The following is a 27,027-nucleotide window of genomic DNA, read 5'->3' on the forward strand; positions in this document are numbered from 1 at the left end:
TTATTTTACGACCTAATTAATTTGTTGTGATTTATGAATGTTGTCAATTTATTCATAATTAAAATTTACTGACTGGGCGAAAATAATTTTGACTTTGACCAATGAAGGTTTAATTAATTGAAATTATATGCTCGGGACGAAATGGATCGTTTGAAAAAGTCATCGACAACAACACAAGTCTTCTGGTGTGGAATAATTATTTTATTCCTCTCTTAATTTGTTTGTTTTGACTGTGGCTGTGTCATCGGAGAACTTCATTGTTTTTTGTTATTATTATTTTTCAATTAATTTTCGGCTTACAATTAAATTCATTTTTTAAGGGCTTTCTTTTTAATCATTCTTTTTTTGATTTCTGGCAATTGTTTTGAGTTGAATTCTTTTAAATAAATCTTGCGTTTATTTTAAATTTAAAGTAGCTTTAAATTTACAAATAATTATTATAAATTCAATTGGAATTAGCTTGTACAATTCATGGGATTCCAATTCACTTCAAGGGAATTTATAAAGGCATTTTAGAATTCAACTGCAGATTCACAGAACTTTCTAGATGCATCTAGAAAGTTCTCAATGTAAATCAAATGGGTGGGTGGGTTTTGCGCGACCCTCCCAGGGCTGCTACCCGCGCTATAAAAGGCGCTCCGTCCGCTGGCTCGATGCAGAAGGCTGACTGACCTCAGAGAAATCCGAGGTAAAGCTCCGACACTCGAGCCAGCTGACGGAGAGCATTCAACCCTTTGCTCTTTGTTCGCAGGACACCTGGACTTCCAGTGCAGTTCCGGACACCCGTCCGAACCCTTCGCACTCGTCCGAGCCGTCCCAAGGCCCCGACCGCTGTCTTGTCCCGACGCTGTCTCGTCCGAGGACAGCCGGAAGGCCGACCGCGTCCCGAGCCCCTCGAGCGGCACGCCTGTGTCCATCGTACTGTCCGGGGTGTGGCCGAGCCGTCCGAAGCCGTACGGAGCAGTTTTGCCAGGTAAGAGAAATTACAATTGTTTCTCCCTGAGGCCTTCTTTTGGCCAAAAGGTCAAACCACTACGTGAGACGGAAGTACAGCCGAGTGACCCATTGTTTTTGTCCCCAGCTCCTTCCTGTCCGAGGAATCGGGCGCCGACGTGGCACGCCGCCAGCGAGCGCTCGGACGAAGGCGTCCGAACGTCCGCCGCCAGAGACCCGCACGCCGTGGGCCCCGGCCGCGCCGAGAGCCGCCGCCGACCTGCAGGGAGCCGTCCAGGTTCCCAGCAAGGACGTTTCCAGGGCAGCCTGCCGGCCTACCCAGGGAACACCGCTCCCATTTGTTGATTTTTAAGTGACACTATACGGACAATTTCGAGCCAGTGAATTTACCCTATCCAGCCAGAATTGTTGTGAATACAATAAAGCCCGTGTGTAAGCCAACTTGCATTGTTTTAAACAATTACAAATTAATCATAATAATTTACACAATAGAAATTACTGAACAATTACCCATTAATAATTTATTAAGCAATTAAATAATCAGTCAGTATAATCATATGCAAACCCCTTACTTGCAACTTCTTATTATCATTTTGGTTTGCAATAAACTAAATTTGTAATACCACTTCATTAAGGTCAAGCGCGCATCAACAACTGCAAAAGGGCCTTAATGAAAGAGAGAGCGCGCGAACTTGGGTGTCCCTGAAATTAATTGCAACGTGTAATGTCTTTGCGAGTCGTAAAACAATTGTAATTTAACACAAAAGTTCAATGCACTTGTACGTAATATCCCTGCAACAACATTTCTCTCTATTTTATTACATAAAATTGTAAACACACAAAACGGGGACGTAATTTCAGTAACCGACCTAAACTTCTAATGAGTTCAAGGATTTTTACAATTAGATAGATAAAATAAAATTAAATAGCATTTGTTAATAATTGAAAAAAAAGGATTATTAAATTGATTGAAAAATTACCAAAAATTGGACTTATATAAAATTATCAGAGAAATATGAAAACTATGATGCTTCTTTTTATAAAAATAAAAAATGCAAATTTAGTTCACAATTTAATATGTTTTGTATATTTTCTTCTTCATGCCATGGAATTGAATAATATGTACTAACAATAAGTTGGTATGGAGAAGCATGAAGATTAACTTGTTTTTCTATTCTTGAAGATACAAATCCATTAAAGACAAATATTTTTACTAGAAAACACACTTCATTTAATCTCGAAAACTTGTATTTATCAATTATACAGAGAGGAAGTAAAACTTTGTATAAAAAAATTTGATTTGTAAGTTTTCATTTTGAGGTATTTACTATATCAATGATTTTGATATCTTTTGACATATTTAAAGAAAATTTTAATTTAATTAGTTTCAAACTCTCATTGTTGCAAAAATATCAAATAGAGCTACAAGTTTTGTCTTCTCTTTCAATCGAGAGAAAAACGCAATGTTTGCATCAAACACCGCGTGAGCTATCAATAGACCGCGCATTTACACAAACTGATCGCAAATATTTCAACACTTGAAGTCGCAAAGTACCAAGTCGATTATATGCTTTTATTTATTATCAAATGCGGGTCGCCGAGAGAGATCAGAAGAGTTGCGGACAAAGGATGACGTCATCGGCAGGGGGTGATCTGGTGCTCTATTTTTTTTTTAGGGTATCCAGGACTAGATTAATGAGAGCGACGGAGCCGTCACAAGGCAGACTGAATTGCAACGGGCAGCAGACGGACGAGCGCGGCTCCCGCTGATTTGATTGGGGCCTATAATGTGTCGGGCGCGCGGCCACAAGAGCGGTCGTTACGTCGTTTATTCTGAAAAACACAAGCGAGCGAGCTAGCGAGGTCAGTGTGTCAAAAATAACCCAATTGGACATGGAAAATGATCAAAATTGCTTTGCAAAAATGAAAATCGCAGGAAATGGTTTCGCCAAAAACATCCGTTCTCATTTGCTGAAAAGAGGCCAAACGATGAAGATGTTGTTGACAAAATAATCTTATATTCATAAGAAAATTAGGCGCCTTCTTTTCACGCTCTATGCCGTCAATTCAGAAAAAAAGTAGATTTCCCAAAATAAAAAATTTTTGAATAAAAATTTTTTAGTTTGTCACTACTTTGAATCTGGCTGAGTTAATCATTTAAATTTTAAGAGAATGCTCAAATTAAATACTCAATTAAAAATGAAATGAATTTATGATAATTTTCATTATATTAAAATAATTCATCGTCTTGTGCACATATATAATTATATAAGATTTCAAAATTAATATCATAAAACTTGTACTTTTTCACAAATTTTGACTTAATTCATTATTTCTTTTTATATCTGATTTAAAATTAATGAATTCATCCTCTCAACACGACGATAAGATCACTTTTCCAAGGCAGCCTGCTGCTTCCGTTGGTAGCTGAGGGAGAAATTTAATTAGCGAAAAGGACGAATTAACTGATTCAAACTCGTCATATACTTGAGAGCTCGCGCGACTTGGTACGCGCCAGTGAGTCCGACGAAAAAGTTGACGGCGCACAAGCTGTAGTTCTTTGGGATAATGACCAGGCAGTATCTAAAGGATTTCACTTTTTAATATTTAATTTAATTTTTTTTTCCGTAATTTTCTTGCCTGGACCAAATGAATCCTGTAGCTGCCAAGGAGCTGTACTGTTTCACACTAAGTTGGTCCGCAGGCCTGCTGAGATCACCAATTCCAGCAAACACCAGTCCCTTTTTAATTAAAAAGGAAGAGTCAAAAAGATAATTATAATTTCAATTTTTTTTAAATTACAGAAAATTTGTGATTTTAACTCTTTTTTATTAAATTTTATAAATATACATTTTGATTATTATTTATCAAAGTAAAAAATTTAAAATTAATTTTTTATAAAATTTCCATACCCATTTGAATAATGGCGACCAAAAGAAGACCGTCTGTGGCCCTGGAAGGAGAATCAAGGTCAACGGCTATCGCACGCAGGTGTGTTTAGGCGTGAGCATTTTTATTTATGCAAAATAAGCCTCTATTTTAGAGAAAAAAATGCGAAAAATACCAGCGGGATGTTTCCAAAGGGGCTGCAACCTTTCGGGCACTCTGCGGCCGATTGTGGCCATCGACCTCTGGTAAAGAGCGGAAAGCATTTTCAGTTGCTTTCGGCAGCGCTTTTCAGGAACTTGTGATGTTTTTAATTATTTATCTCTCACAGATGCTCACACGATCTTATCTCTTGCTTGTCGGAGGAGAATCAACTGGTGCGCTATTTTCAAAAATACGGCTTTGTAGACTTAATTTGTCCAAAGTAATTAATTGCGTTTTCCTTAAATTGATTATTTTTAAACTGCCCCAATAATTAAATAACTGTAAAATATTTTTCAAAAATAAACAATAATAATTTACTTAATGGTGCCCTCCTTTCTGAATAATATTTTTTTTTTTAAATTTACGAAAAATTATTTTTTTTTTATGAAATTTTATGCTTATTATATTATTATGCTCAATTAATTGACTTAAAATTTAATTGTTTAATTTTAAATTTTCTGAATAAAAATCCAAATTAAGATAACATGGACCGAATATATTAGAAAAAAATAGTCAAACCAGCGAGTGAACGCGGCACGCAGTAGACCAGCTGGGCACCATTGACTCTTCTGACCCACCAACAATAACCAGCTAGTCAAGAAACTTTTTATGCCCCACTCTCTCTGCAATAGGTGATTTGACCTTGGCAGAGAAAGAAGCGTTGGGTGACAAGCCAATATGAACCATGCGGCACCAGCCTTCACTCTGCTTCAATTTCCATAATATTTTTTTTTTTTAAATCCAATCAGAAGAATTTTTCAGTTCCTGAATCGAATTTAAATTTTCCTATTTCATGCTAGAAGTTTTTTCAATTGATAATCAATTTATGGAAATTATTTTAGTGATTTAATAAAATTACAAAATTTTCAGCATTGATTTCTGCGAGGTAGAACGAGATAATTAATTTGTTTTCTATTTAATTTTTCAGTAACAATAACAAAACATTTATTTATTCAGACACAAAATTGGTATAATTAAGACGAATGTTTGCGGAGATTCAAAATTAAAAGAGAAAATTGAAGTTGTCTATTATTCTGAAACAACAACAATATTGATCAGTGAAAATGTATTAATTTCTTTTGATACAATAAGAAAAATTTGCTCTAAAATGTTTATACAATTTACTAATAATAACCAGAAATGTGCATTTTGCAGATAATAAGTTAAATGAATTGCACTTTTACTTTGTCATTCGGAGCGGTTTGGACTTTCTTAGTTATAAAAATCACATGCAATTTTGTATCCAAGCTATAATCTACATTCTAATAGGACCGCTTTGGGATTTATTCTTTGTGTCGTATCTTGTATCTGGAGTAACATTACCAAATCCTCTTCATGATGTTTGCACCTTGTCCTTATTTTTCTGATTCAGTTGGTAGCTAAAATAAAATGTGATTTGAAATCTATAATTCCAAATTTTTTTTTAAAGAAAAACTCACTTGAGGGCTCTGGTGAATTGATACAGTCCCGTGGCTGCCACAAAAATGTTTACGGAGAAAAGGCTCCAGTTCTTGGGGATGATGACGAGCGAATACCTCGACCAGATCAAGCCAGTGGCACTCAACGCCCCAGACTGGCCAATGCTTAGCTTTTCAGCAGGTCGTGTGAGGTCACCGATGCCAGCGATGACAAGGCCCTAGATAAAAAAAAACGATTAATTTAATTTATGAACTATATAAATAAATCAATATTTATGGGTATTTTTAAAGAATCTTCCGCAAACTCACCCATTTAAAAATCGGTGCCCAGAAGAAAACCGTCTTTGGTCCTAAAAAGGTGGTTTATCATAATTAATTTCATTGATAAAAACGTCAAATTTCACACCTGCAGGGTGAGCCCAGAGGGGCTGCAATTTGGCCGGGACGAACTTGTCCAGGAAGGCTATTGACGTCCGATAAATAATCGACATTGCGGAACGGGCTGCCAGGCAAATTAAATTCAAAAACCTCGAAAATTTGAGTCAATCGTCAAGGTTATTTTGAAGTTGTTTTCGAGACGTCCAAAAAGGGGGGCGTGGCAGTTCATCGATTGTCGGTCGCTGTTGTTCGACTTTCTGCCGGCAGAGAGCAGCACAGTGCGGTTCTCAATAATAATTAAAAAAAAGCTTATTATAATACCCGGCATAATGAATTTAAAGAAAAATAATTATATTTACATAATTATTTAAAAGAGAAAAACTTATTATTACTCTGCTTGTCTTTGAAATTAAAAAATCAAAAAAATGTCTGAGGCAAAGGAAAAATGTGCAGTAAAAATTCATGTATCCAAGATATTTTATTGTATTGCATTCTTTTTATATCAATCATAATTTAAAAAAGTACAACTTATTCTCACAGGAATTAAAAATGGGGCTACATTCAATTTATAGTACGTCTTATGGCTCAACTTTACACATTTCAGATTAAAGGTCAAATCATCTAGCGATTCTAGCGGCGGGTGAAATTTAGGACAAGATGAAAATTAAAAATTACAAAATTTTACAAATTAGCTAGGATTCAAAAAGATTAAACCAAAACTGGCACCACACATTGCTGATGGTCAATCCGGCCCTGAAGATATTTCTGACGCGGAGCTTCCTTAAACGACATCCTTCTTCTTCTGCTGTCGCTGCTCGTCTCGGTTAGGCTCAACAGCTGTAGAAAATCAGCATAGAATATTGAGTTCTGGAGCCGAATATAGGTTGTGGTTAATCATAATATTTTACTTAAGTTGTAATTATGAGGAAAATTTATCAAGCTTTTAATTAGCTAATTTACGGTTCGACGGAGATTAAAAAGGGCCAACTCAGCCGTTGGACTCCACTGCTCAAAATCGAATACAAAAAATTTACACTTACGGCGGGTGCCGATCAGTGGCTCGAAAGAGCAGATCGTGGAGCAGCTCCGCACCATCCTCTGACGAGTTGCTGTCGGTGTCGGCCAAGCTGGGTGCACGAGATGGGCCGGATGCAGCTACTGGCCTTTCGATTTGGGTTTCACGACGAAGTGACTCATCCGCCTGTAGAAAATAAATAGGTTTTTTTAATGCATGTGGATTTAACAATATATTTGAACTAAACACTCACAGGAAGGTTCTTCGCAGGTGATAATTTTTTTACAATATGCGGAATTGTGAAGGACAACGCTGTCTGGAATTGGTCCTTGCTAGAATATATTAGGTTTACTTTGTAAAATTTTGTTCGCGTGAGTAACTAAATGCTTACATGGTCTGTTTGGTGCTGCATGACGCTCCGCTGACGTCGCATGAGCCTGCTGAACACGGGTCATAGTCAACCTGCCTGTTGGCCGCCTGTTCACCATCATTTGTCTTCCTAGCTCTCAAAACTCTGGGACATGCTAAAAGAGCAGCAAGAAGCAGGCACACAGGCTGAAGTTGAGGCTGCCATGCGAGGAGCAGAAAGGGCAGCTGGACCTGGTGAAAATTTCAAATACAATAACCAATTCTTGTTTTGAATATTCACACAGAGCAATGAAATAAAACAGAGAGAGTAAAAATGTAATTATAGAATGTTTAAGAAGGAATTAGTTTTAGATAAAATTATATGAAAATTATAGAGTGTCGAATTAATTATTATTCTAAATTAATTGTGCAATTTCTCCCTGAATGGTATGAAGAGGGGACATGCAAATCAAACCTCAAAAATCGCTCAATTTTTGGATGGTTTATTTTAACCCAGCTTTTCATTTTAATAGCAAAATTGCAGCAAATTTCTAAAAATATATATAGAAATGAAATGTATTTTGTGCATAAAGAAATAAAAATTTTTGCATTTGCTTATTTATATATTATCAAAATTGGTAACAAAAAAATTTATACATACGGTTGGTGCCAAGAAGAGGCGCGAAAGAGTCTTCCAGATCCGGATCATGGGGCAGCTCCGTTTCGTCTTCCTCCCCTGAGGAGATGCTGCTGGACTCAGCCAAAATGGCTGCTTGAGAATGAGGGCCGGCTGCAGCAGGCCTGTCGTCTTGAGTCTCGCGACGACGTGACTCCTGATAACAATTAAAGAGTTTTTTTATTAACGAAATAAGTAAATATTTGAATACACTAAACACTCACGGCCTGTCCACCTGCAGCATTAGTGTTGGTCTCGAAACTCATCTGGAACTTCGATGAGCAGCAGGAAGCTGCAGCTGAACTCGTCGAAGTTGATGCTGCTTTGGGAACCAAAAGTCCATCTGCTTGATTTTAAATATTGCAATTCTTTTCACTTTAAAATTCGCAGGCCTCTTGATAATTACTCGGCTGCAATTTGCTGAGCTCTAACTTAATTTAACAGTAAAGTTGGCTCTCTTGTCCCTTCATCTTGGGTACTTTCAAAAAAGTACTCATAGTCGGGATCGGAGTTTTGCTTGATTTTAAATATTGCAATTCTTTTCACTTTAAAATTCGCAGGCCTCTTGATAATTACTCGGCTGCAATTTGCTGAGCTCTAACTTAATTTAACAGTAAAGTTGGCTCTCTTGTCCCTTCATCTTGGGTACTTTCAAAAAAGTACTCATAGTCGGGATCGGAGTTCTTGCTTGATTTTAAATATTGCAATTCTTTTCACTTTAAAATTCGCAGGCCTCTTGATAATTACTCGGCTGCAATTTGCTGAGCTCTAACTTAATTTAACAGTAAAGTTGGCTCTCTTGTCCCTTCATCTTGGGTACTTTCAAAAAAGTACTCATAGTCGGGATCGGAGTTCTTGCTTGATTTTAAATATTGCAATTCTTTTCACTTTAAAATTCGCAGGCCTCTTGATAATTACTCGGCTGCAATTTGCTGAGCTCTAACTTAATTTAACAGTAAAGTTGGCTCTCTTGTCCCTTCATCTTGGGTACTTTCAAAAAAGTACTCATAGTCGGGATCGGAGTTTTCTCTTACTGCGTGTGCAGTTGTCATAAGTTCACGGTCTCGCCTTGACCTTCTGGATCACGTTCCTGAGTTAGGGGCTTTTGGAAATTGTCATACCTCGTCCCTCTTTTGAATGGTTTTTTTCGGTTTTCATTCCGTTTTTCCTTGTTCTTGTTCTGGACTAAACTAATAGTCAGTTTTGTGGTTTTCCGTAGTTTTCGTGGGGGCCACATTCTATCATAGTTTATCCCGGTTTATTCCTAATTTTTTTCCCGCAACCTGTTTGATCACCTTTCTTTTTTGGTATAATAATGCAAGGACCACAGACTTATTTATAGCAAGCGAAGCAAGAATTGGTTCATTAAAATATGATTATCTGGCCTTTTCTGTTTTCACGGGAAAAGGTAATCTCTAATCACTTTTATTAGGAGATCAATTAAAAAATTATGTTCACCTTATTTTGCCTTCATGATAATAAAACACGCTTTTTGGCGCTTTTGTTTTGTTAATTTTTTTAAAGACTTATTAACCAGAAATTTTGTCCAAAAAATTCAATTTATTACAATTTTTAAAATTGTAATTGATAAATTACGCTAGAAGATATGATGGTTTTTGTAGATTCTTTTTTAAGCAATTTTATTTTTTTATGAGACATGGGATTGCGCCGCTTTTGTTAATAAAAGTCAGCAGAAGTGGCGAATAAAAATAAAGCCTCAGCAATGAAATAAGCAATGGACAAATTGATTTGTTTCTTCTCTTGTTAAAATGATTCTGCCAATTAGAGGACATTCACCTAATGTAATTCATTTTTCTGCTTTCATATCCCAATTTCGGAGCCGCGGCCAACGGCCTGGCTCTGGTCTCTGCGTTGAAGGGGCGGCCAAGCCCAAGGAGCTGCTCAGCTATCTGGCCAAGCTGCTCGAGACGCTCACCGATTTCCCAAAGGTATTATATCCTTTATTTGTTTGGAGAGCAAGAGGAGAAAATTATAAGCAAAATATAAAATTTATTTATCAGGAAACTGTAAAATTTGCCTCTTGATTATCTTAGAGAATTAAAAATTGAACTTGGAAATTCTAATTACAACTCGACAATTTGATTTACTAAATTACAGTAAACTTGTTTACAAGATCTAATTGAAGTTACATTTTTGTCCTTCCAGGTGAACCTTAGGGCGAGTTCTTGAGTCTGGTGGCCCTGACCACAAACTTACCCCAAACTCATCATGGCGCAGAAAAGGGCCGCCCACACTGCTCCGAGGGCCCTTTCAACCGGAGTTTGCCGCGACACAATCTGCACACGTCGCTCGACTTAAGCCATATCAGACAATGTGAATTTCCAACAGCGTTCTGATGATGGTACTAAACAAACCGTCCATTCAAAATTTAGTCACCATCACCAGCCTTTAAACAATGATATGTTTTGAGTCGATTTTAATTTAGTCTCAGCTCCCAGGAGAGCCGCAGACAAGACACAATGAATTTTGACATGCTGAAGGGTGGCCCATAATGGTATCTTCAGTCTGGCCGGCTTATTAGCAAATGTGTACGGCAAGACCATCGACATCAAAGCCATCGTTAGGACGTTTGCACCATTTGGCAACATACTCGGCTGCGAAAGGTTGCTTCTGACAAGACCTTCAAGGGCTTTGTCCAACTTGAGGCTGAAGAAGCGGTCAAGAAGTTCATCAACGAAGTCAATGGCATGTGTTGATCTCAATGGAAATTCATCCTTCGCAAAGAGCGGCCCATAAAAAACTTGGCAACAAAAGGTCAACCAATTCATTAAAAAAAGTCTTCAAGACTAACAAAATCACTGTCAAGCAGCTCGGAGACATGTTTGCCTACTTGGGATGCATTACTTTAGCCACAATGAGGCTGTAAGATTTTAGGCTTTGACTAATTTATGTTGCCCCTGTAGACTCAAAGGCTGCTTTTGACAATCTCAAGGTACGTCTTAAAAAGAAAGGAAATAAAATAAAAATTTTATATGTATTTGTATATATATGAAAAGCTCAAACATAAGGCATAAAAAAAATATCCATTCCCGTGATTTCCACTCATGATTTTTGATGATTTTGATTTTCAAGTATGTTTGTTTGATTGAACCTAAATTATTTATCTTTTGGTTAAATTTAAGCACCCCAGGTTAAATTTTGAATAAAAAGGTAGTAATTTGGTATGCTATTATATTATTATTTGTGGGCATAGAAAGTGTAAATAGTTAAATGGAACATACAAAGGGGAGCATAATTTATTTGAGATTCACAAAGACCCTCCATTCATTTACTGTCTAGTGTCAAACGTTCTGAGAAACACAAATGTGTTTCAAGCACCCTATTTCTTGATCTTCCATTTTTCACACCTGAAGCGACTGTCAAAAGTGAGGCGATTTTTTTCTCTGATGGTGGCTGCACATATTTAATTGCAGTTCAATTTCACTCGTCTTTCTTGCTACTTTCGCCAACACAGAAATTCCGGGCCACTCTTACTTTTCTCATATTTGCGGTACCGAAAACCCGGTTCCAAAAGTAGTCGATTCTTAATTAAAATGGACAGAAAATGATTTGAGATTTCGTAGAAAAATTGGTTTGATAAATTTGAACAAAAAGCAAGGTCTTATGACTTGATCTCGCAGTCGAATATATAAAATATAAAGCTTTTACAATTATTTTGTCGATCTCTGTCAAATCTATAAATTTTTAGCACTGTTTAGAAATAAAAGGAAAATCATCTTAATACAATTTGGTATGGTATAAGAATTAATTACGGCAATCACGCTGTACACATGTCATGTTATGCCCACTCTTGTTCCCGCCCCCGGCCTTTCCCCGCAAATACGTAAACTTTTGTTTTGCCGGCAGGGAGCAGCACCGTCCGGCCCGCTCGCACGCTGATTTTCTTTCCGTGTAGAGGCCACGCCCCCGAAAGCAAAACTTCGGCCTTGGGGTGCGAATTTTCACCGAATTTCGCCTCGTCCAGCGGTCGGACGGCTGTTTTTCACGTGCATCGGGTGTCAGAAATCGCCGGCGACGCCTCGAGATGTACGCACAAGCGTACGGCGGCCAGGGGGACAACAACTTGGGCGGCCCCCTGCCGAGCCTCAGCCCGAACGTCAGACCCTTGTCGCCCTTTTTGAACATCGACCCCAACGCAATCCGCGGCACGCAGCCCGAGTTTATTTTCCCTGAAGGTGACGATCTCTTATGATCGTTAAAAACTTTATCCAAATCGTGATGTTCGCAGGTGCTGCAAGGCAAAGAGGACGATTCGAACTGGCCTTTTCTCAAATCGGCGGATCGTGCATGATTGGGGCTGCGATAGGAGGAGGCTCGGGCCTTTACAAGGGGCTCAAGGCCTCCACCCTGGCAGGAGAAACTGGGAAACTTAGGCGGACGCAGGTTAATTTTGAAAAAAAAAAATCTTTAAATATTTTGCCAATCGAATGATGTAACTTGTTTTGATATTTTTATGTAAATTTTAACCGATTGTAAAAATTGCAGGTACTGAACCATGTGATGAAGCAAGGTGCTGCCAGCGCCAACACCCTGGGAGTGGTGGCTGTGATGTACAGTGGATTCGGAGTCCTGCTCTCGTGGGGGAGAGGAGAAGACGACGAGTACAACACGATGGCCGCGGCCACGGCAACCGGTCTGCTCTTCAAGTCGTCGGCAGGTGCGCGAAGGTGTTTGCTCGGCGGCGGAGTCGGCTTCGCCCTGGCCGCCCTCTACTGCCTCTGGTCCTCCAGGGTGCAAATGGACAATGTTAGGAAGATGCACTTTTGATTTAGTCGCTCTGTAACAAAGTGGTAGCTCCGATCGGAGGCTCAGACTCTGCAATTGTCATTAACCTGATAGATTAAGGGCCTCGCCGCGACCCCCCGAATTTTCTCTTAATTTGTTTCCCCCCACTACTTGCTGAATTAATAAAGGACAAATTGATCTAGGTAATAATGGAAAATTTTATTTTATTTTTGATCAAAAAATTGTTTTTTATTTAAGGTCAATCAGTTCAATTAATAAGAAAAGCAGTACAAAATTGGCAAATTATTATCATTCACATTTCACTTTAGTCCATCACTTAATTTAACAGGAACTTATCTAAAATGGGTACTTCTAAATTAGCAAGGCTCAGAATTATTATTTTATATTTCAATCTTTTGTAAAATGACACTTCAGATCAGATTTACTTTCTTAATGGTGATAACAATATTTCGAAGAATCTACAATATTGAATGAAATTTTTACTGAACAAAGTAATATTCAGAATATTTATCAATTCTGTTATAAAAACAACAAATTACTTTAGACACAAAAATACAGATTATATAATTACCAAATTAACAATTTTATCAAAAATAAAAAGCCTCAACCTTGCTGAAAATAGCTGTTAATTAATATTAATGGCTTGTCAGTCTTTAAGAGATCAGTTTTCCTCATAATCGAGTTCTTCGCCAAAACCAGGGGCCTATAAAATTGTTCTCAAATAGCTTAATTAAGTTTATAAAAACTTGAAATCCTACTGTAGTTGTGGGAATGAGGAAAGGAGGACGAGGAACAAATTTCCTGGTAGGCGACCCCTCAGTGCTCGAACTCCACCTCCTTTTCCTCAGTCTTCTTCCGCAGCACTCGGAGAGAATTTCGTCCAATTCGTTTTGAACCTGCCTCGGATCTAATTAATAAGTGAATTGATTAAAATTAATTTCACCTCATCCATTGAAGAGTTGACAGGAACGACACAAGCAACAGCCCTTCTCGGTTTGAAATATTTGACAAACTCGACCAATTCCGCTCTCGAAGCGTGCATCGAGTTCGATATTTGAATAATATTCCTGTCACAGTCTTCTCTCACAGGCTGTTTTTTTTTTTCAATTAATAAAAATTTGAGTTATATAATTCATCCTTACGAAAAATTCTCCGCCTACGGAGTACCACTGGGCAGTGGGACGGATGTGCAAAACCTGCAAGTAGTCCTCGACACAGGGCAGACGCCTTTTCGCCCTTCCGGGTCTCTATTCCAAAAGATAAGTATAAAATTTTCTCAGGGATAAGTAAAATATTTTTACATACATAAGACTGACACATGTGCAGGAAAGTTTCCTTGGTGTTTTTGGTGATGCAAGACGAAACTTCGTGTATTCCTTCGTAAATCCTGAGCGAATCGTCACTCACGTGGATTTTCCTCTTGTACCTCTGCGACAACTCCATTATAAAGAACTCGGAGCCAATTCGGGCTGCAGTTTGAAAAGTATAAAATCAAAATATAATAAGCTATAATTCAGAATCTACCCGGTTTGTCGATGTGAATGTGGCCGTGATTGGCCGTCCGTTTTCTAAACTTGTCAATTTCCGTGGTTATTAGGGCCAAACTCTCATGTCTTGAAGGAAAGTGGTGGTTGGCCTGTGTCCAGAAAGTCGTGTCCAAGTAGACAGTGTCCAGCTCTTTGACACCTCCACTGCTGTCGTGAAGTAAAGTTATCTTCGGGTAGTCATTGACACAGAAACGGAAGTCTCCGGTGTACAAAACTGTCGTCTTTTCAGTTTCGAATAGGAACCTATGAATTTTATAAATTTAAGCTTTTACAAAAATTAAAATGAAAAGGTACATGCAAGATCCAAGACAGTGGCCAGCAGGTATGAGGGTCACGACAAGATTCAGGTGGTAGTCGGAGTTGATAATGGGCACCTGCACCCAATTTGGGCCCAGCGAGAGGGGCTTCAGCTTTCCCAAGAGAGATTCGTTGTCTCTCATCATGTTCCTCACAATTTGGGCGGACACTTCGGAGCAGTAGACAAAGTGGTCCGCTTTGGAGGCGATGTGAGTTGAAAAAGGCAGATCATTTAGGCCTCTCATGTGATCTAAAAAATTACTTTAGAAAATTGGTTTTTAATGAACGAAAAATATCTTACCTGCATGACAGTGAGATAGAAAATAGGCCGTACATTTTTGCGTGTTCTCTGGTAGAAAACTGTCCACTGATATCCATTCAATTTCATCAATAAAGCCAGAAAATTGGCTCATAATGTTTACAAAAAAAGTCAACTGGGACAGAGGTTGAATCTTTCCTTTCTGCTTTAAAATTGTGATTTGGTTTTTCTTTTTTACAAAATGAGGAATTCTTCCTTTAATTAAGTATTTAAATATGTACTTAATGCACTCAATCAACTTCCTGGACAGTTTTTAAAAGGAAAATTTGAAGACAAGTCCCGACCTTCTGCAAAATTCTGGTGCTTTTCGCCACGCCCACTTAATCCCTGCCACGCCCCCTCTTTCAGCAAAGAATCTCGTTGTCGTAAACAGCTTGATTTAGTGTCATTTGCATGCAGCTTTTAACCTTTGAAACATAATTAACCCGGAAATTAGTGAGTATTGGTGAATTAAAAGTCGAGAGCATTGATCAGGCGAAGAATTTCGTTTCACAGTTTGGGCGAAAATGGACTTGGAGAAGATGAACGTGCCCAACATGCTCGAGTTCCTGCGTTTCATGAACGAGCTGAAGCACCTGAAGCGGCAGGGCTGGGTGCTGAAGGAGGTGCAGGAGCCGGAGACGGTGGCCGGACACATGTACCGGATGGCCGTGATGAGCCTTTTGTTCCCGCTCAAGGCGGGGCTGGACCGAGTGCGGTGCATGGAGCTGTCCCTGGTGCACGACATGGGCGAGAGCATCATCGGCGACATCACGCCCTACTGCGGGGTGCCCCGCGACGAGAAACTGCGCCGCGAGAGGGAGGCCATCGACAAGCTGGCCGCCCTGGCCGGCGAGGGGGGCGCGGGCGGCCGCATCAAGGCCCTGTTCGCCGAGTACGAGGCCCAAGAGACTGCCGAGGCCAAGTTCGTCAAGGAACTCGACCACCTGGACCTGCTGCTGCAGGCCAGGGAGTACGAGCAGAAGGGCTACACGGACCTGGAGGAGTTCTTCCGCTTGCACTTTGAAAGTCCTGTGACCAGCGACCTTGCCCTTCAAATCATGGCCGACCACAAGGCTCAGTCGGTCGAGAACAATTTGGCCAAGGAAAATGGTGCTAATTAAAAACAGTGAGATCGTTTCATACAGTATTACTCTGGTCCTTGTTTCCTAGCAAATTGTCAGACAAATTTTGCTAATGGACGAGTCACAAATGAAGCACAATATCTGTATTAATTGTTTATGTTGCAATAAAAAAGAATTAAGCTTGTAAAGCTTACATTGAAATCTCAAATTATGTTTGATCGGTTTGAAAAATTGATTTTTTTCTTTAATAGTTTATTTATAAACTATTTATGGCAAGCTTGGAAGCATTTTTAAAATTAGATTTTCCATTATTAACAATTTCAATGATTTCTGTTGTAATTGATACTCGCAACTTCCAAATCAATTTTCTGTTGTAAACATGCAACTCATCATACAATTAGACAATATAAGTTAAAATTTTTAGATAATAAATAAATTAAAACACCAGTTTTGGCTCCATTGCTATATATTTGTGGGCATTTAATTTTTGAATTAGATTAAATAGATTTGAAACATTTTGAATAAAATTGGATATGGTACTTGCACCAGTGGTCGCACTGTTTGCTTTGTCGCACACACGGCTGCGCGGCCCATAAGCCATTTTGGTAAATGGGCTGCGCAGCCGCGTGTGCGACAAAGCAAACAGTGCGACCACTGGTGCAAGTACCATAGTAACAATAACAAAAAGAAGATTCACAAAAAAAGTCATCTTTATATCCATTTTATTTTTACTCTGAAAAATATTTTAAAAGTGGACTTATTTTTAAATGATTTTATTATGATAATTAAACTCATATTTGAGTGTATCAAAAATTCATATAATTATGGAATTAGATTGCAGCAGCAGCCATGAAAAAGGCAGAGACAAAAGAAGCTTTGCTGTTTGCGTTTTGTTGCAGTAATCCTTGTCCACACATTGCTTCCTCCTTCGGTTGTTATCAAGATCTGCGCGATGGTGCACGGCTGCTCTCCCAAAGTGGAGCACCCGCGGGACGTCACCGAATTTTGCGTCTCCCCCTTCTCAAGAAGAAGTATAAAAAAAAATATTTTCACGCCGCTTGGTCTTTGTGTCTGCAAATTAATTATTTCATTTATTTTTATTCTCAAATTTAACAAATTCAACCTATAATTGTGCATTTAACACAAGCGTCTGTGGAGTTATTGTGGACACACACAATTTCGAATGGAAAGTCATAGGACCAAGGGAAGAGGATGTCCTTGGTTTGTTGTTAAGTGCGTTTGAAGGTGTCGTCGCATTTCCGGAACGGATTCGTCTTTAGTTCAGGATCGAATTTGTCCAGGCCGCTGCATCCTGGGTCATGCTGGGAATTGCATGTTTGGCACTCGAGCGCCTGCCCGACCATTGATTTTTTTTCCAAAAATAAAAATAATATTAATTCTCATTTGAAAACTGCAGAAAAGTAAAAAATTTGTCCTCACCTGATGCAATGAACTATAAAGCAATTGAATGAACAAATAATTATTGTTTTGGGTGAGAACATTTTACTTCAAATCCCAGGAATTATAAGCTCTGGCTTTGTGAATAACAGAGAGCTTTTTCAGCTTTTAAAAATAGTTTTAATTGTAAAAAATCCAACAAAATAATGATAAACCACAGCCCAAGGAGCCTTTTTGTCCACATTTTATTTCTGGTTGTAATTATTTTCAACTCATCTTAATTTAGATTAGCGCGCCTTATCCATATGATATCACTAATCGTGATAGACACTAAAATATATCTTATGTCATTTCAATAATTAAGTAGTTTTTTTTTGCAATGAATTAAATTTTAACTTTGGCTTTCTGCAAGAAGTGCAATTGCACGGATATTTCTTCTCTTATTCAGTATATCTCAAAATTACAGCGCTTCAATTATTTAGCTTTTAACTCTTTGCCTGTTGACAAAATGTCCTTCCTGTTTATCGTTTATGCAGAAGTGAAGACCGCTAAACTTATCCTATTTTAGTTGATATTGGGGTGGACAAAGACATTGTTGAAAGCTTACATTTTGGAATAAAAAATTATAAGTTCATTCAATTCTGTCAGAAGATCTTTTTATTATTTCATAATAATCAGTTTATTAATGAATATCATATTGTAAGTAATTTAATTTTGGTGCTCAGGACTCTCAGGAAGATAATCTGCTTTTTGCAGCAATCTATAAATTATTTAATGGGAAATAAATTTTATTTAATTTAAAAAAATTTTAATTTGATTTTATATTTTAAGTGATTATTTTATAATCACTTAAAGAAAGAAGTTTTGAAAGTAAATTGATTTTTTCAAATATAAAATAATTTTTTTTTTAATTAAAATTTGATTGAGAGCACCAAGGCGACCGCAGCCATGAAAACGGCAGAGACGAATGGAACTTTGCTGTTTGCGTCGTTGCAGTATTGCTTGTTCGCACATTGATGGCAGTGATCGGAAATTCCTCCTGCTGTTGTTATCAAACTCTGCGTGAGGGTGCACGAGTGGTCTCCCAGGACGGAGCAACCTCGGAAGGTCACCGACTTCTTTGTCTGCGCGTCTGAAAATGCAAAATAATTGAAAAAATTAGCAAAAAAGGGCTTGGGTTTTTTTAACCAGTGACGGTGTATTTAATGCAGGCGTCCGTGGATTTATTGTTGACCATGAGTCTTTCGACCGGGAAGTCGTGGTACGTCGGGAAGAGGATGGCCTGGGTTTGTTGGAAGGTGTGTTTGAAGGAATCTTCGCATTTCTTGTGCTGGTTCGTCGATTGTTTGGGGTTGAATTTTTCAAAGGCGCATCCAGGGTCATTCTGAGAATTGCACGTGTGGCATTCCAGCGCCTGCCCTGAGAGATCATTAGAAAATTCCCAATTTTATTTTTTGTAACGAAAAAAAAGCAATTAAAGTCAAAATTCATCCTCGTTAACAAAATTTAAGAATTTTTGTCTCACCTGATGCGATGAACAAGGCGAAGAAAAGAACAATCGTCTTGGGCGAAAACATTTTCCTTGATAATCCTCCCGCGACGAGTTGGCACTGCCGAGTCCCTTCAGCGTCTCCTCAGCTTTGTGAAAAAGCTTTAATTTTTAGCTTTTAAGGATATGCGAGCGCGTTGACGCAGAGTCTTTCTTGTTTGTTCCTGTGGAAGTGCAGACCGCGCGAATTATCTTTCCAAGAAACAACAAAAAGCCACAATGAGGCGGCCTGACTAAGTGTGAAAAACCAATTAACGCGCTGCACAAAAATAAATAATAAAATTTCACAACTAAAGAAGTACACGCATGACATGACTGTGTAAAAATCCATGTTTTGTGCTAAAAAGTCGGTTTGTTCTTTGACATGTTCACTTGTTAAGTGAATTCTTTTTTTTAAATTTCTGTTAATTAGAAATATTTGATGAAAATTTTAAGAAAAAAAATACTTAAATTATATTATAAAAAAAAACTTAAATAAGGAAATAAATCTGTAGGAAAAATAAATATAATGTGTTAATTTTGATTTTGAGATTCTATATAATTATTATTTTTACGAATAATTTATCTACACATTGATATAAAAACGCCTAATTTACCTGACTCATCAAATAATTCACGTTCTTTTAAATGGAAAATTTAATAATTTCGCAAGAACATCCTCGACGCGCAAACATCAAAACGCAAATAAGTTGATTTGTTTTCGCCGCAGTAGTTTGTGTGCATGCGATGGCATATTGGAAACTGAACGCAAAACATTTTGATTTATCGCCCGAAGCTTTTACCACCAGCGTTGCAAATTACATAGTTTTGCGCTCGACGGCGTCAGTTAGTTTGTTTGAATAAATTATTATGTATTCGCGCAACGAGTCGCACACACACTGCAGTGCAATGCAAAGCACAAATGCAGAAGAGCAAACCGCGGTGCAAACTAATTTCGCACTCGCGACAAAACTACAAAGCTATAGTTATCTCTGGAATAGCTACTTATGTAAATGTGCCAGTTTCCAGGGAATGACGCGATTACAATAAAACAAAATGTCCTGCGAATTTAATTTACAGGTAATATCTGAGGTGAATTTGATTCAATTTATGTAGAAACACTAAGACTGCCTTTTTAATGTATAATTAAAATAATACAAAATTAAAACTTTGAAATTTTTAGTAAAATGTTAAAAAAAAAATTCATTTGTGCTAAAAAACAGACTAGTTAATTTTGAAGATATTTTTTCTTTACATGAATATTGATTTGTAGAATTGAATTCCAGAAAAATAGAATTCATTTGGATTCATTTGGATTCATTAAAAGTGCTAACTTTTTAAAATTAGCGCTTCTTAAAATAATATTTTTTTAAATATCTTTATTCTCAAAACTGTCTCAGTTGAAATTGATGAAGAAAGTTCAACAAAAATGAAAATGAAATTTCCCTAAAAAATTAGCAAAATTTTACTGATGAAGTATAATTAAATTGCATAAATAAGATATTATGGATTAAAAAGATCTTCAGAAATTAAAAAATCTCAATTGAATAGAAATTTCTTAATTTATATTTCCTGCTAAATAAACTAAAAAATGATTTCTTCTTTACCTAATATTTAATCTTGCCAAAGTATAACTTTAAATGAAATTCGATTCGGTTTGGAGAGTTTTTGTTGGAACAAAACGTGACGCGGTGCAGACGGCGGGCGAAATCTGTTGCGGGCATCGCAAAGTTGAATTTATATTTTCTGGCCGGCACAACCACATTTATTCAAATTTGCTGCGGGCGGGGGTAGTTTCGGGCGAGGGGTTAATCTATTTTTGCGGCGCGCCCTGCAGCTCTATTTTCCGCGAAATGAAGATATTCGTATGCGCGCGTATTTTTGAGCAGCCGTTCTCGATAATGAAACTGATAAGGACAACAACCTGCTTTCCGCCGCCGCCGCCGCGTCCGCCGCCGGGCTTTTATGCATATAAAATAAAATGCTGCGTTCTCGCGAGAGCGCCGCATTGTGCTCGTTTTAATTATTTCATATATTTGAATGCGCGGCGCGTATAAAAATTTCATCGCCCCGTATAATAAATGTCGTCGCGCTTTTCAATGGAACTTGAGCAGCGCGGTTTTCTCTCCCGCGAGGATTAATATTTTGCGCGCATTTTCCGCTAATACAAGACCTCGCCGTGTTTGTATTCCGATGTGTGCGATTATTATTATTATTATTGCGAGTCGCTCTCTTGCGGCGACCGAGTCTCAAAGCCAGGCAAGGAAGTTTGCCTCGTTTTGAGGCCTTGTTTTCCGGCAGCTGCGGTTGCTCAGACGCGCGCGGGATTTCGCCTGCGTTTGCTTTCTATGACAGCCAAAAAGCAGGTCTTCATTACTGAAAATTATTAAATTTATTCTGAAGTCTTCATATTAATTTCAATATCAATTCAAGCAACTATTTCGTTCAATTTGGAAACCGCTCTTTTATATTTCAAATAGAGACTTTTACAGAGAGTTTTTTTTACATTTGATCTCTTTCTCCTTTTTTCAAAAGAATAAGAAACTGTTGGTTGGATCAGATGAAGGTTGAAGAACAAATTCATTTAAATAAAAATTACTAAATTTTGTAACATTAGTTCATTTTCTGATGTATTTGATAAAAATTGTAATTTGATCTCCATAATTTAAATAGTATCCTTGTTAAAATTAGTAACGTAATCATTCAAATTAAAAAAAATTAAAAATTTAGGCCAGGTCCATCGGGAAGAAATTTTTAGGCGCAAAATGATTTATCATTCTCAATTTTGAAATTTCTAAAGAATCGAAATTCTAAATTTGAATCAAGCGTCACCTCAAGTACTAAAATTTCCAGCAAAATAAGTTTTCAATTACGAATTTGGAAGAAAATAAAATAATTTTTAGCCACATTTTGGCAGGAGACTGGTGACTGAAAATATATTGTGTTTTAATTATTACACCAAAATATGAAAGAATTTTGTGATTAATATTAATTTAATGTTAAAGTTTCTTTATAATTTATATTACAAGTCCCTTAAACACTTAAATTTGTTGATGAAATTGCGACATTGTAACAAATTTATTAGATAAATTGGCCTGATTGTGACTGACATAGTTGAAAATTAAAAATGCATCAAAAAAGAACAAGAATTCTTGTACACAAGTTTTGACGAAATAATTTTCATTTATTTTACAACGAACTGATAATAATATATTCTTCTGTTTTTTCAAATAAAAATTAAAAATTGAATATGCGGAATTAAAAAAATTGATCAATCCTTTTACTACAATTTTATGTAAAATAGTACTAAATTAAATCAAAATATTATTTGATAATCTGTAATTTTTGTAATCACTCTGCTGAAACTTGTATAATTGCTTTAGGCGGCGCCGAAGATTTATCTCAATTATAATTGCTCGACTCTAGTCTAAATGAAAGCAGGGGGATTGCAGAGAGAAATCAGGCCCCGCGGGTGGCCTTCTTCCTCTAATTGGAGTTAAAATATATTCTTTTGCCAGAGAAAGAGAGACAAGGAGGGCGCAAAAGTTAGTCGCAGACGTTTTAGGCGAAACAAATTCGAGTTAATAAAAAAGTTGGAGGCCGCAGTGTGTTTGTAATTTAAAACTTTTTCATTTAACCGGCCCGGCCGCTGCGAAAACATTCGAAGGGCGGAAAAGGTGTCGCCTAATGAATCGTCCCCCCCCCCCCCCGCCTGTTTTCCGCCGCCGCTAACTCAACCACAACCTCGTGCCAAAGCGGTGCAATTTGTGTGTGCCGAGTGTTGCTTGATGCGCGGCTAATGGTGCGTGCAATAACTTTGACACCCAAGCTTGAATGTATTTTATATAATCTGATCGGCCGGCAAACTTGGCAGCTAAAAAGGCACATAAAAAAAATATGTTGAAAGGAAAGGCGCGCGGAAAAGTGTTAACAAAGCCAACAAGGCAATTTACGGACAAATTAGGCGCCGCCGAGTGAAAATAGGTTGGCAGCTTATTTTTCAGCAGAGAGAAGTTATGGAATGGCGAAAATTCTTGCGTTGGAATTTTACGAAATTTTTGGCACGCACTGGTTTTTCCCAAGCATGATATTAATTTTTAGGCGAAAAAGGCGCTTGTCAGGTAAATCCGGAAAATAAATTAAAGTTCCATGTTGTGTAAATTGCGATGGTTCTCTGAAACATTTGGTTCAGGTTTTATTATTTATTTCTATTTCAAATGTCGCTCAGAGAAAGTTAGAAAATTTGATTCGAGTGCTGAATAAATTGATGTTTTTCATTCTGACAATGGATTTTGGAGAATTTTGTTCAATTCTAAACACGTGAGAGTTGTGAAACTGAAAATGATCAACAAGTCCAAAAGACAGATTTTTTAACCATTTTGCAGACATTTAAAAATTGTTGTGGAATGGAGAATGGAATTTTGCATTTTGTTACATATTGATTTTTGTTCCACCTAACTAGAAATAAATAAAAATCATTAGTTTTTTTCTTTCTAATCTTTTCGCTTTATATTCAAAAGCACTCATTGTCAGTCTTCTGGACGGACCAAGTTTTCACAGAATGAAAATACGTTATGCAACCTGGCGAGCGTGGCTGGCGAGCGGGTTGCATCGCAGCTCGCAGCTTCCGTGAAACGATGCGTGCGTTATTTCCGACAGCTTTGCTAAATTTGCGCGAAAAGCGTTGTAATATTGCGCGCGAGATTAATGCGTTGGCTCTGCGCGCGAAGGAACAAAAATCTCTCTCTCTCTCTGGGGGAAATTCGGCCCAAAAAGCATTTCGCGCAAAACATTTCCTTCTTGGCCGAAATCTCTTTGCGGAATGCGCAAAAAGAAGGAGAGAGAAAGAAACTATTCCGCTGCTTTTGTTCTGCTCAAGAGTTCGGATCGAAAAACGGGAGCGAGAGAGTTTCGCACGTAATATACAAGAAAGAAAGAGAAATTCCTGCAGTCTGAATTTTTTACTGGCAGCCCGCGTCTATTGGTTTTCCCCTTTCCAGTCAATCTTTTTCGTCTCTGGGTGTTATTTACTGTGTGTTGCTCTTATTCAGCCGAGAGCAAATCCTCCTCCATCAAGTGGCTGAAGGACACACGAGTGCATATAAAAAGGCTCGGCGCAATAAAAGCCCAAAATAATACAAGGGGTCTGATTTTTTTTTCAATTGTTTTTACATTCGCCGCTGCACGCCTGATTTGCTATTCAGCGCCGGATCATGATACCCTTGTAGACTCGCTGATTTGATTGGAAAAAGAATGCTTTTTAAATAAAACCAGAAGACAAGGAATGAAATTTGGCCATAAACTTTTCGATGCAGCCGCCCTTCAATTACCTGCCTTTTTCCCCCAAGAAATATGTATTCGATATTGAAATTCTGCTCGGAAATTGCCCCGTCTTTTTATCGCACGCAGCTTTTTCCAGGAATTGGTTCGGCGAATTGGCCGGCTTTGAACCGTCTGCCTTTTTCGCAATAAAAATACTTGCTATACCGCTTGTCCGTTTAGCCCAACTTCCGAGAAATTCTAAAATAGAAGAGAGAGAGAAATCACTGATATTTGTTTTTTTAACCATGAATTATTATATTGAAATTATGACCACCAAAAAAAAACTATTCTTGATCTGATTAAAAAAGAAGCTCAAGAAAATAATATTTTTTTATTTTGGCAACAAATATATCAACATTTTAAATTGGAAAAATATTTTTAGTTTACACAAGTTTGAAAATTGTTTGATTCATCACTTAATTAAAAAGAAATTTTGATTCTTTAATTTTCTAACCAGATTTAGTAAAATCATGACCGTGTGCCTTAAGTATCAAATTTATTTGGTGGAAAATCTGGTAAACCTTTGATCAATTTTTGCTTTAAAGCGGTCAAAATTACAGGAAATTTTTCTACCGTAATTTTGTTCTTGCTTACGACAATTTTCAAATTTTAGTAATGCTCAAAAGAAGTAAAAGATGGATTGAAGCAAAGAAAGGGAATCCCCATAGTTTGCAATACATGCATTTGTAATATAAAGTAAATTAGGTGCAGAGAAAAAAAATAGGTTTTTGTCCATCAACATTTGAATTTGACGGGAGTAAAATAAGCTCTTTTATTGTATGTAATATAAAATTTTTGTGGTACAGAAGCAAAAAATGGCACAAACCGTGATTTTGCGTTTTTCAGCATAATAAGCGTGTGCGAATTTCAAACTTGCAAGGAGCAAAACGGTATAACGAGAGCATGCGATATTTGCCGATACAAGCGTATTCTTTGGGTCGTCTCGTCATTTGCAAAGGCGCTTTGTGTGGCCGCAAAATTGAAGCAAACTGTTGCCCGCACGACAAAGGTCTAGTCCTTGCTCTCCCCACAGGCAAAACTTGAGCTATCAAACAGGACGTCCTTTCATGTCTCTGCAGTGCATTGGTCCTTTTTTGTCAAAGTTTATTTTTCCGCGCAATGTTCTCTCCGAGCAAAGGTTTATTCGTAATTTTTAGCCTTTGTTTATACGTTCGTCGCGCACCGGCAAACGACATTAGAGATTCGCGATTACGCAAGCGAGCGCAGGTATTTTTTTTGTCGTTGTCTTTTGTTGTTGCCTCTTGATGATATAAATAAGGGAAGCGTCTCTCTTTTGTGACTTGATTTGGGTGGCAAACAAACGTCGAGTAGACGAGACAAATAAATAAAACACTCTCCAAAGGCTTGCAATTTTTTTTGCTCCAAGAGTAGTTTTTTTTTCATCCGCGCGCGCGTTTATATTTGCGTTTGAGTGAGAAAGAGAGGATAACGAAGCCGCCTCTCAAAAGGCACAAGTGTGCGGAAAATCCTCTCTGCTCTCTCTCTCGGCGCAAAAGCTGCGCTGATGTGCCGGGGCGAATATTTTCTTATTACGGTCTCGGCGAGTGAGGCGAAGCGGAACAACGCAGAGAGAGGCCAGTTTACGTACCTGCACGACTCTCTAATTCGCAACATCAGAATTTCCATTTCTAGCTTTTGAATGTTTCACGCTTGAGTGAGGCCGGCTCGGCACCGTCCGAACTTTGCATGTTTGCCTGAAATTTGGCCAAATTCAAAGTTTCGCTGAAAAGCTTTGGAACCTACGCAACAACAGAGGATTATAATTTATAATAATTGCAGCACTGATATAAAATAATAATGGTTTAATTGGTTGAATAAGAAAGAATTTTGAGTTAAATTGAGTAATTCGTGTGCCAGAAAAATGTTTCAAAATGTAAAGCGAGTCTTCATTATTTTTCAAAAATTTATATTTAAGGAACCAAATCAGCATTGACGGAGAATGTATTTTTTATCAGAATTTTATCTAAGCATCATACTAGTTTTCGATTTGTCAGAAAGCTTAATTTTATTTCTTTTAATAAATATAATGTTGATTAATATTTAATTATCAAAACAAATAAATATTCTGTTCAAATGGAATATGAAATATTATTATTTGCCTGAAATTACAACTGTTAATTACATTTACTTCAAGTGTTATTTATTTATGCGTGCAAATATACATTTATGTAATTTGGCCATCGTTTTTATTAAATGTAAAAATGTAAATGCAAGGTATTTTTCCACGTCAAGGCGATTTAGTCGCAGTACTAATTGAAAAATAAATGCTATAAAAAAAATTACAATTTTCAATTTTAATACAAAATTGTAGGTTGAAGGAAACTTGTTCTCAGAGGCTTAAATAATGTACATTTTCCTACTAATGGGCATAAAATTATATGTATTTATAACCAACAATTTGTAAAAAAAATCCTTTAAAATATTTAAATATATGAAAAAGTTGCTAAATTTATTTAATTATAAAAACCCAGTTTTTCCCTTATCTAAAAAGATGTCTAAAATCTATCAAAACTGAATAAAATATGGAAGAATGAAGAGAAATAACACTTCTTTTCTCGTCCTGAAGTTGTTCTTGCCAAAATATAATTGATTGGTTCGAAGCTCCTCGTCGCACAAAGCCCGAAAAAAGAATAGGGCAGGAAAAGAAGGCGCGGAGCAAAGTGGGTAATGTTGATTTTATAACGGCCAGATTCCTTTTGTGTGTCTGGTCTGGTATGGCTGCTTCCTTTTTGATCTGGTTTTGATGAGGTATAAGTGCTTGTTTGTTTGCCATGCACTTATAAAACCTGCTTTCGGCGGCAAAAAAAAAGCGACAAGGGTGAGTGTAAATGGGTGTGTTTCAGCCAGAGATGGATGGAGAGAGACCATCAAAATAACAAGTGCGT

The 27,027-nt window shown here is 37.5% G+C and overlaps 6 protein-coding genes and 2 long non-coding RNA genes across 8 annotated transcripts; 3 read left to right on the forward strand and 5 right to left on the reverse strand.

The window, feature by feature from the left end:
* The first annotated feature begins 389 nt into the window (after positions 1-389).
* Positions 390-1,395, forward strand: LOC132197218 (uncharacterized). The gene is made up of 3 exons (XR_009441833.1): positions 390-688; positions 752-973; positions 1,082-1,395. It is a non-coding gene; the product is annotated as an uncharacterized LOC132197218 (long non-coding RNA).
* Positions 1,396-2,068: 673 nt separating this feature from the next.
* Positions 2,069-4,676, reverse strand: LOC132198321 (mitochondrial pyruvate carrier 2-like). The gene is made up of 6 exons (XM_059622288.1): positions 4,564-4,676; positions 4,019-4,222; positions 3,867-3,907; positions 3,595-3,695; positions 3,442-3,537; positions 2,069-3,381 (listed from the first exon to the last, which is right to left on the reverse strand). Exons 2-6 carry the CDS (start codon positions 4,104-4,106, stop codon positions 3,345-3,347), a joined length of 363 nt encoding a protein of 120 aa, XP_059478271.1. The 5' UTR covers positions 4,107-4,222; positions 4,564-4,676; the 3' UTR covers positions 2,069-3,344.
* A 277-nt stretch (positions 4,677-4,953) lies between these two features.
* On the reverse strand, positions 4,954-6,038 carry LOC132198319 (mitochondrial pyruvate carrier 2-like). The gene is made up of 4 exons (XM_059622287.1): positions 5,869-6,038; positions 5,772-5,812; positions 5,484-5,680; positions 4,954-5,423 (listed from the first exon to the last, which is right to left on the reverse strand). Exons 1-4 carry the CDS (start codon positions 5,951-5,953, stop codon positions 5,378-5,380), a joined length of 369 nt encoding a protein of 122 aa, XP_059478270.1. The 5' UTR covers positions 5,954-6,038; the 3' UTR covers positions 4,954-5,377.
* A 351-nt stretch (positions 6,039-6,389) lies between these two features.
* On the reverse strand, positions 6,390-7,371 carry LOC132197919 (uncharacterized). The gene is made up of 4 exons (XR_009441916.1): positions 7,247-7,371; positions 7,109-7,187; positions 6,881-7,041; positions 6,390-6,677 (listed from the first exon to the last, which is right to left on the reverse strand). It is a non-coding gene; the product is annotated as an uncharacterized LOC132197919 (long non-coding RNA).
* A 4,396-nt stretch (positions 7,372-11,767) lies between these two features.
* Positions 11,768-12,842, forward strand: LOC132197563 (mitochondrial import inner membrane translocase subunit Tim23). Its single transcript, XM_059620909.1, has 3 exons — positions 11,768-12,075; positions 12,129-12,283; positions 12,386-12,842. Exons 1-3 carry the CDS (start codon positions 11,925-11,927, stop codon positions 12,665-12,667), a joined length of 588 nt encoding a protein of 195 aa, XP_059476892.1. The 5' UTR covers positions 11,768-11,924; the 3' UTR covers positions 12,668-12,842.
* Positions 12,843-12,849: 7 nt separating this feature from the next.
* LOC132197561 (protein artemis-like) lies at positions 12,850-15,143 on the reverse strand. The gene is made up of 8 exons (XM_059620907.1): positions 14,792-15,143; positions 14,488-14,740; positions 14,171-14,436; positions 13,952-14,115; positions 13,789-13,893; positions 13,590-13,736; positions 13,405-13,542; positions 12,850-13,349 (listed from the first exon to the last, which is right to left on the reverse strand). Exons 1-8 carry the CDS (start codon positions 14,901-14,903, stop codon positions 13,308-13,310), a joined length of 1,227 nt encoding a protein of 408 aa, XP_059476890.1. The 5' UTR covers positions 14,904-15,143; the 3' UTR covers positions 12,850-13,307.
* On the forward strand, positions 15,143-16,169 carry LOC132197562 (5'-deoxynucleotidase HDDC2). The gene is made up of 2 exons (XM_059620908.1): positions 15,143-15,244; positions 15,305-16,169. Exon 2 carries the CDS (start codon positions 15,316-15,318, stop codon positions 15,910-15,912), a length of 597 nt encoding a protein of 198 aa, XP_059476891.1. The 5' UTR covers positions 15,143-15,244; positions 15,305-15,315; the 3' UTR covers positions 15,913-16,169.
* Positions 16,170-17,901: 1,732 nt separating this feature from the next.
* On the reverse strand, positions 17,902-19,021 carry LOC132198318 (uncharacterized). Its single transcript, XM_059622286.1, has 3 exons — positions 18,797-19,021; positions 18,460-18,690; positions 17,902-18,403 (listed from the first exon to the last, which is right to left on the reverse strand). Exons 1-3 carry the CDS (start codon positions 18,846-18,848, stop codon positions 18,183-18,185), a joined length of 504 nt encoding a protein of 167 aa, XP_059478269.1. The 5' UTR covers positions 18,849-19,021; the 3' UTR covers positions 17,902-18,182.
* Between the last annotated feature and the right edge of the window lie 8,006 nt (positions 19,022-27,027).

Source organism: Neocloeon triangulifer, unplaced genomic scaffold, assembly GCF_031216515.1.
Source record: "Neocloeon triangulifer isolate White Clay Creek 2 clone unplaced genomic scaffold, ASM3121651v1 ptg000012l, whole genome shotgun sequence".
NCBI lineage: Eukaryota > Metazoa > Arthropoda > Insecta > Ephemeroptera > Baetidae > Neocloeon > Neocloeon triangulifer.

What these genes read in the sequence shown, in the direction of transcription:
- LOC132198321 (XM_059622288.1), bottom strand. Translation starts at nt 4,106, where the DNA reads ATGCTTTCCGCTCTTTACCAGAGGTCGATGGCCACAATCGGCCGCAGA. An exon ending in GGTCGCCATTATTCAAATGG is followed by an intron (nt 3,696 to 3,866) that starts GTATGGAAATTT and finishes TTAATTAAAAAG; the next exon opens with GGACTGGTGTTTGCTGGAAT. An exon ending in ACAGGATTCATTTGGTCCAG is followed by an intron (nt 3,538 to 3,594) that starts GCAAGAAAATTA and finishes GAAATCCTTTAG; the next exon opens with ATACTGCCTGGTCATTATCC.
- LOC132198319 (XM_059622287.1), bottom strand. Translation starts at nt 5,953, where the DNA reads ATGTCGATTATTTATCGGACGTCAATAGCCTTCCTGGACAAGTTCGTC. An exon ending in CCTCTGGGCTCACCCTGCAG is followed by an intron (nt 5,813 to 5,868) that starts GTGTGAAATTTG and finishes CCACCTTTTTAG; the next exon opens with GACCAAAGACGGTTTTCTTC. An exon ending in CAATTCACCAGAGCCCTCAA is followed by an intron (nt 5,424 to 5,483) that starts GTGAGTTTTTCT and finishes ATTTTATTTTAG; the next exon opens with CTACCAACTGAATCAGAAAA.
- LOC132197563 (XM_059620909.1), top strand. Translation starts at nt 11,925, where the DNA reads ATGTACGCACAAGCGTACGGCGGCCAGGGGGACAACAACTTGGGCGGC. An exon ending in CGAGTTTATTTTCCCTGAAG is followed by an intron (nt 12,076 to 12,128) that starts GTGACGATCTCT and finishes TGATGTTCGCAG; the next exon opens with GTGCTGCAAGGCAAAGAGGA. An exon ending in GGAAACTTAGGCGGACGCAG is followed by an intron (nt 12,284 to 12,385) that starts GTTAATTTTGAA and finishes TAAAAATTGCAG; the next exon opens with GTACTGAACCATGTGATGAA.
- LOC132197561 (XM_059620907.1), bottom strand. Translation starts at nt 14,903, where the DNA reads ATGAGCCAATTTTCTGGCTTTATTGATGAAATTGAATGGATATCAGTG. An exon ending in CATTCACATCGACAAACCGG is followed by an intron (nt 14,116 to 14,170) that starts GTAGATTCTGAA and finishes TTCAAACTGCAG; the next exon opens with CCCGAATTGGCTCCGAGTTC. An exon ending in TGCACATGTGTCAGTCTTAT is followed by an intron (nt 13,894 to 13,951) that starts GTATGTAAAAAT and finishes CTTTTGGAATAG; the next exon opens with AGACCCGGAAGGGCGAAAAG.
- LOC132197562 (XM_059620908.1), top strand. Translation starts at nt 15,316, where the DNA reads ATGGACTTGGAGAAGATGAACGTGCCCAACATGCTCGAGTTCCTGCGT.
- LOC132198318 (XM_059622286.1), bottom strand. Translation starts at nt 18,848, where the DNA reads ATGTTTTCGCCCAAGACGATTGTTCTTTTCTTCGCCTTGTTCATCGCA. An exon ending in CGCCTTGTTCATCGCATCAG is followed by an intron (nt 18,691 to 18,796) that starts GTGAGACAAAAA and finishes ATGATCTCTCAG; the next exon opens with GGCAGGCGCTGGAATGCCAC. An exon ending in CATTAAATACACCGTCACTG is followed by an intron (nt 18,404 to 18,459) that starts GTTAAAAAAACC and finishes TTGCATTTTCAG; the next exon opens with ACGCGCAGACAAAGAAGTCG.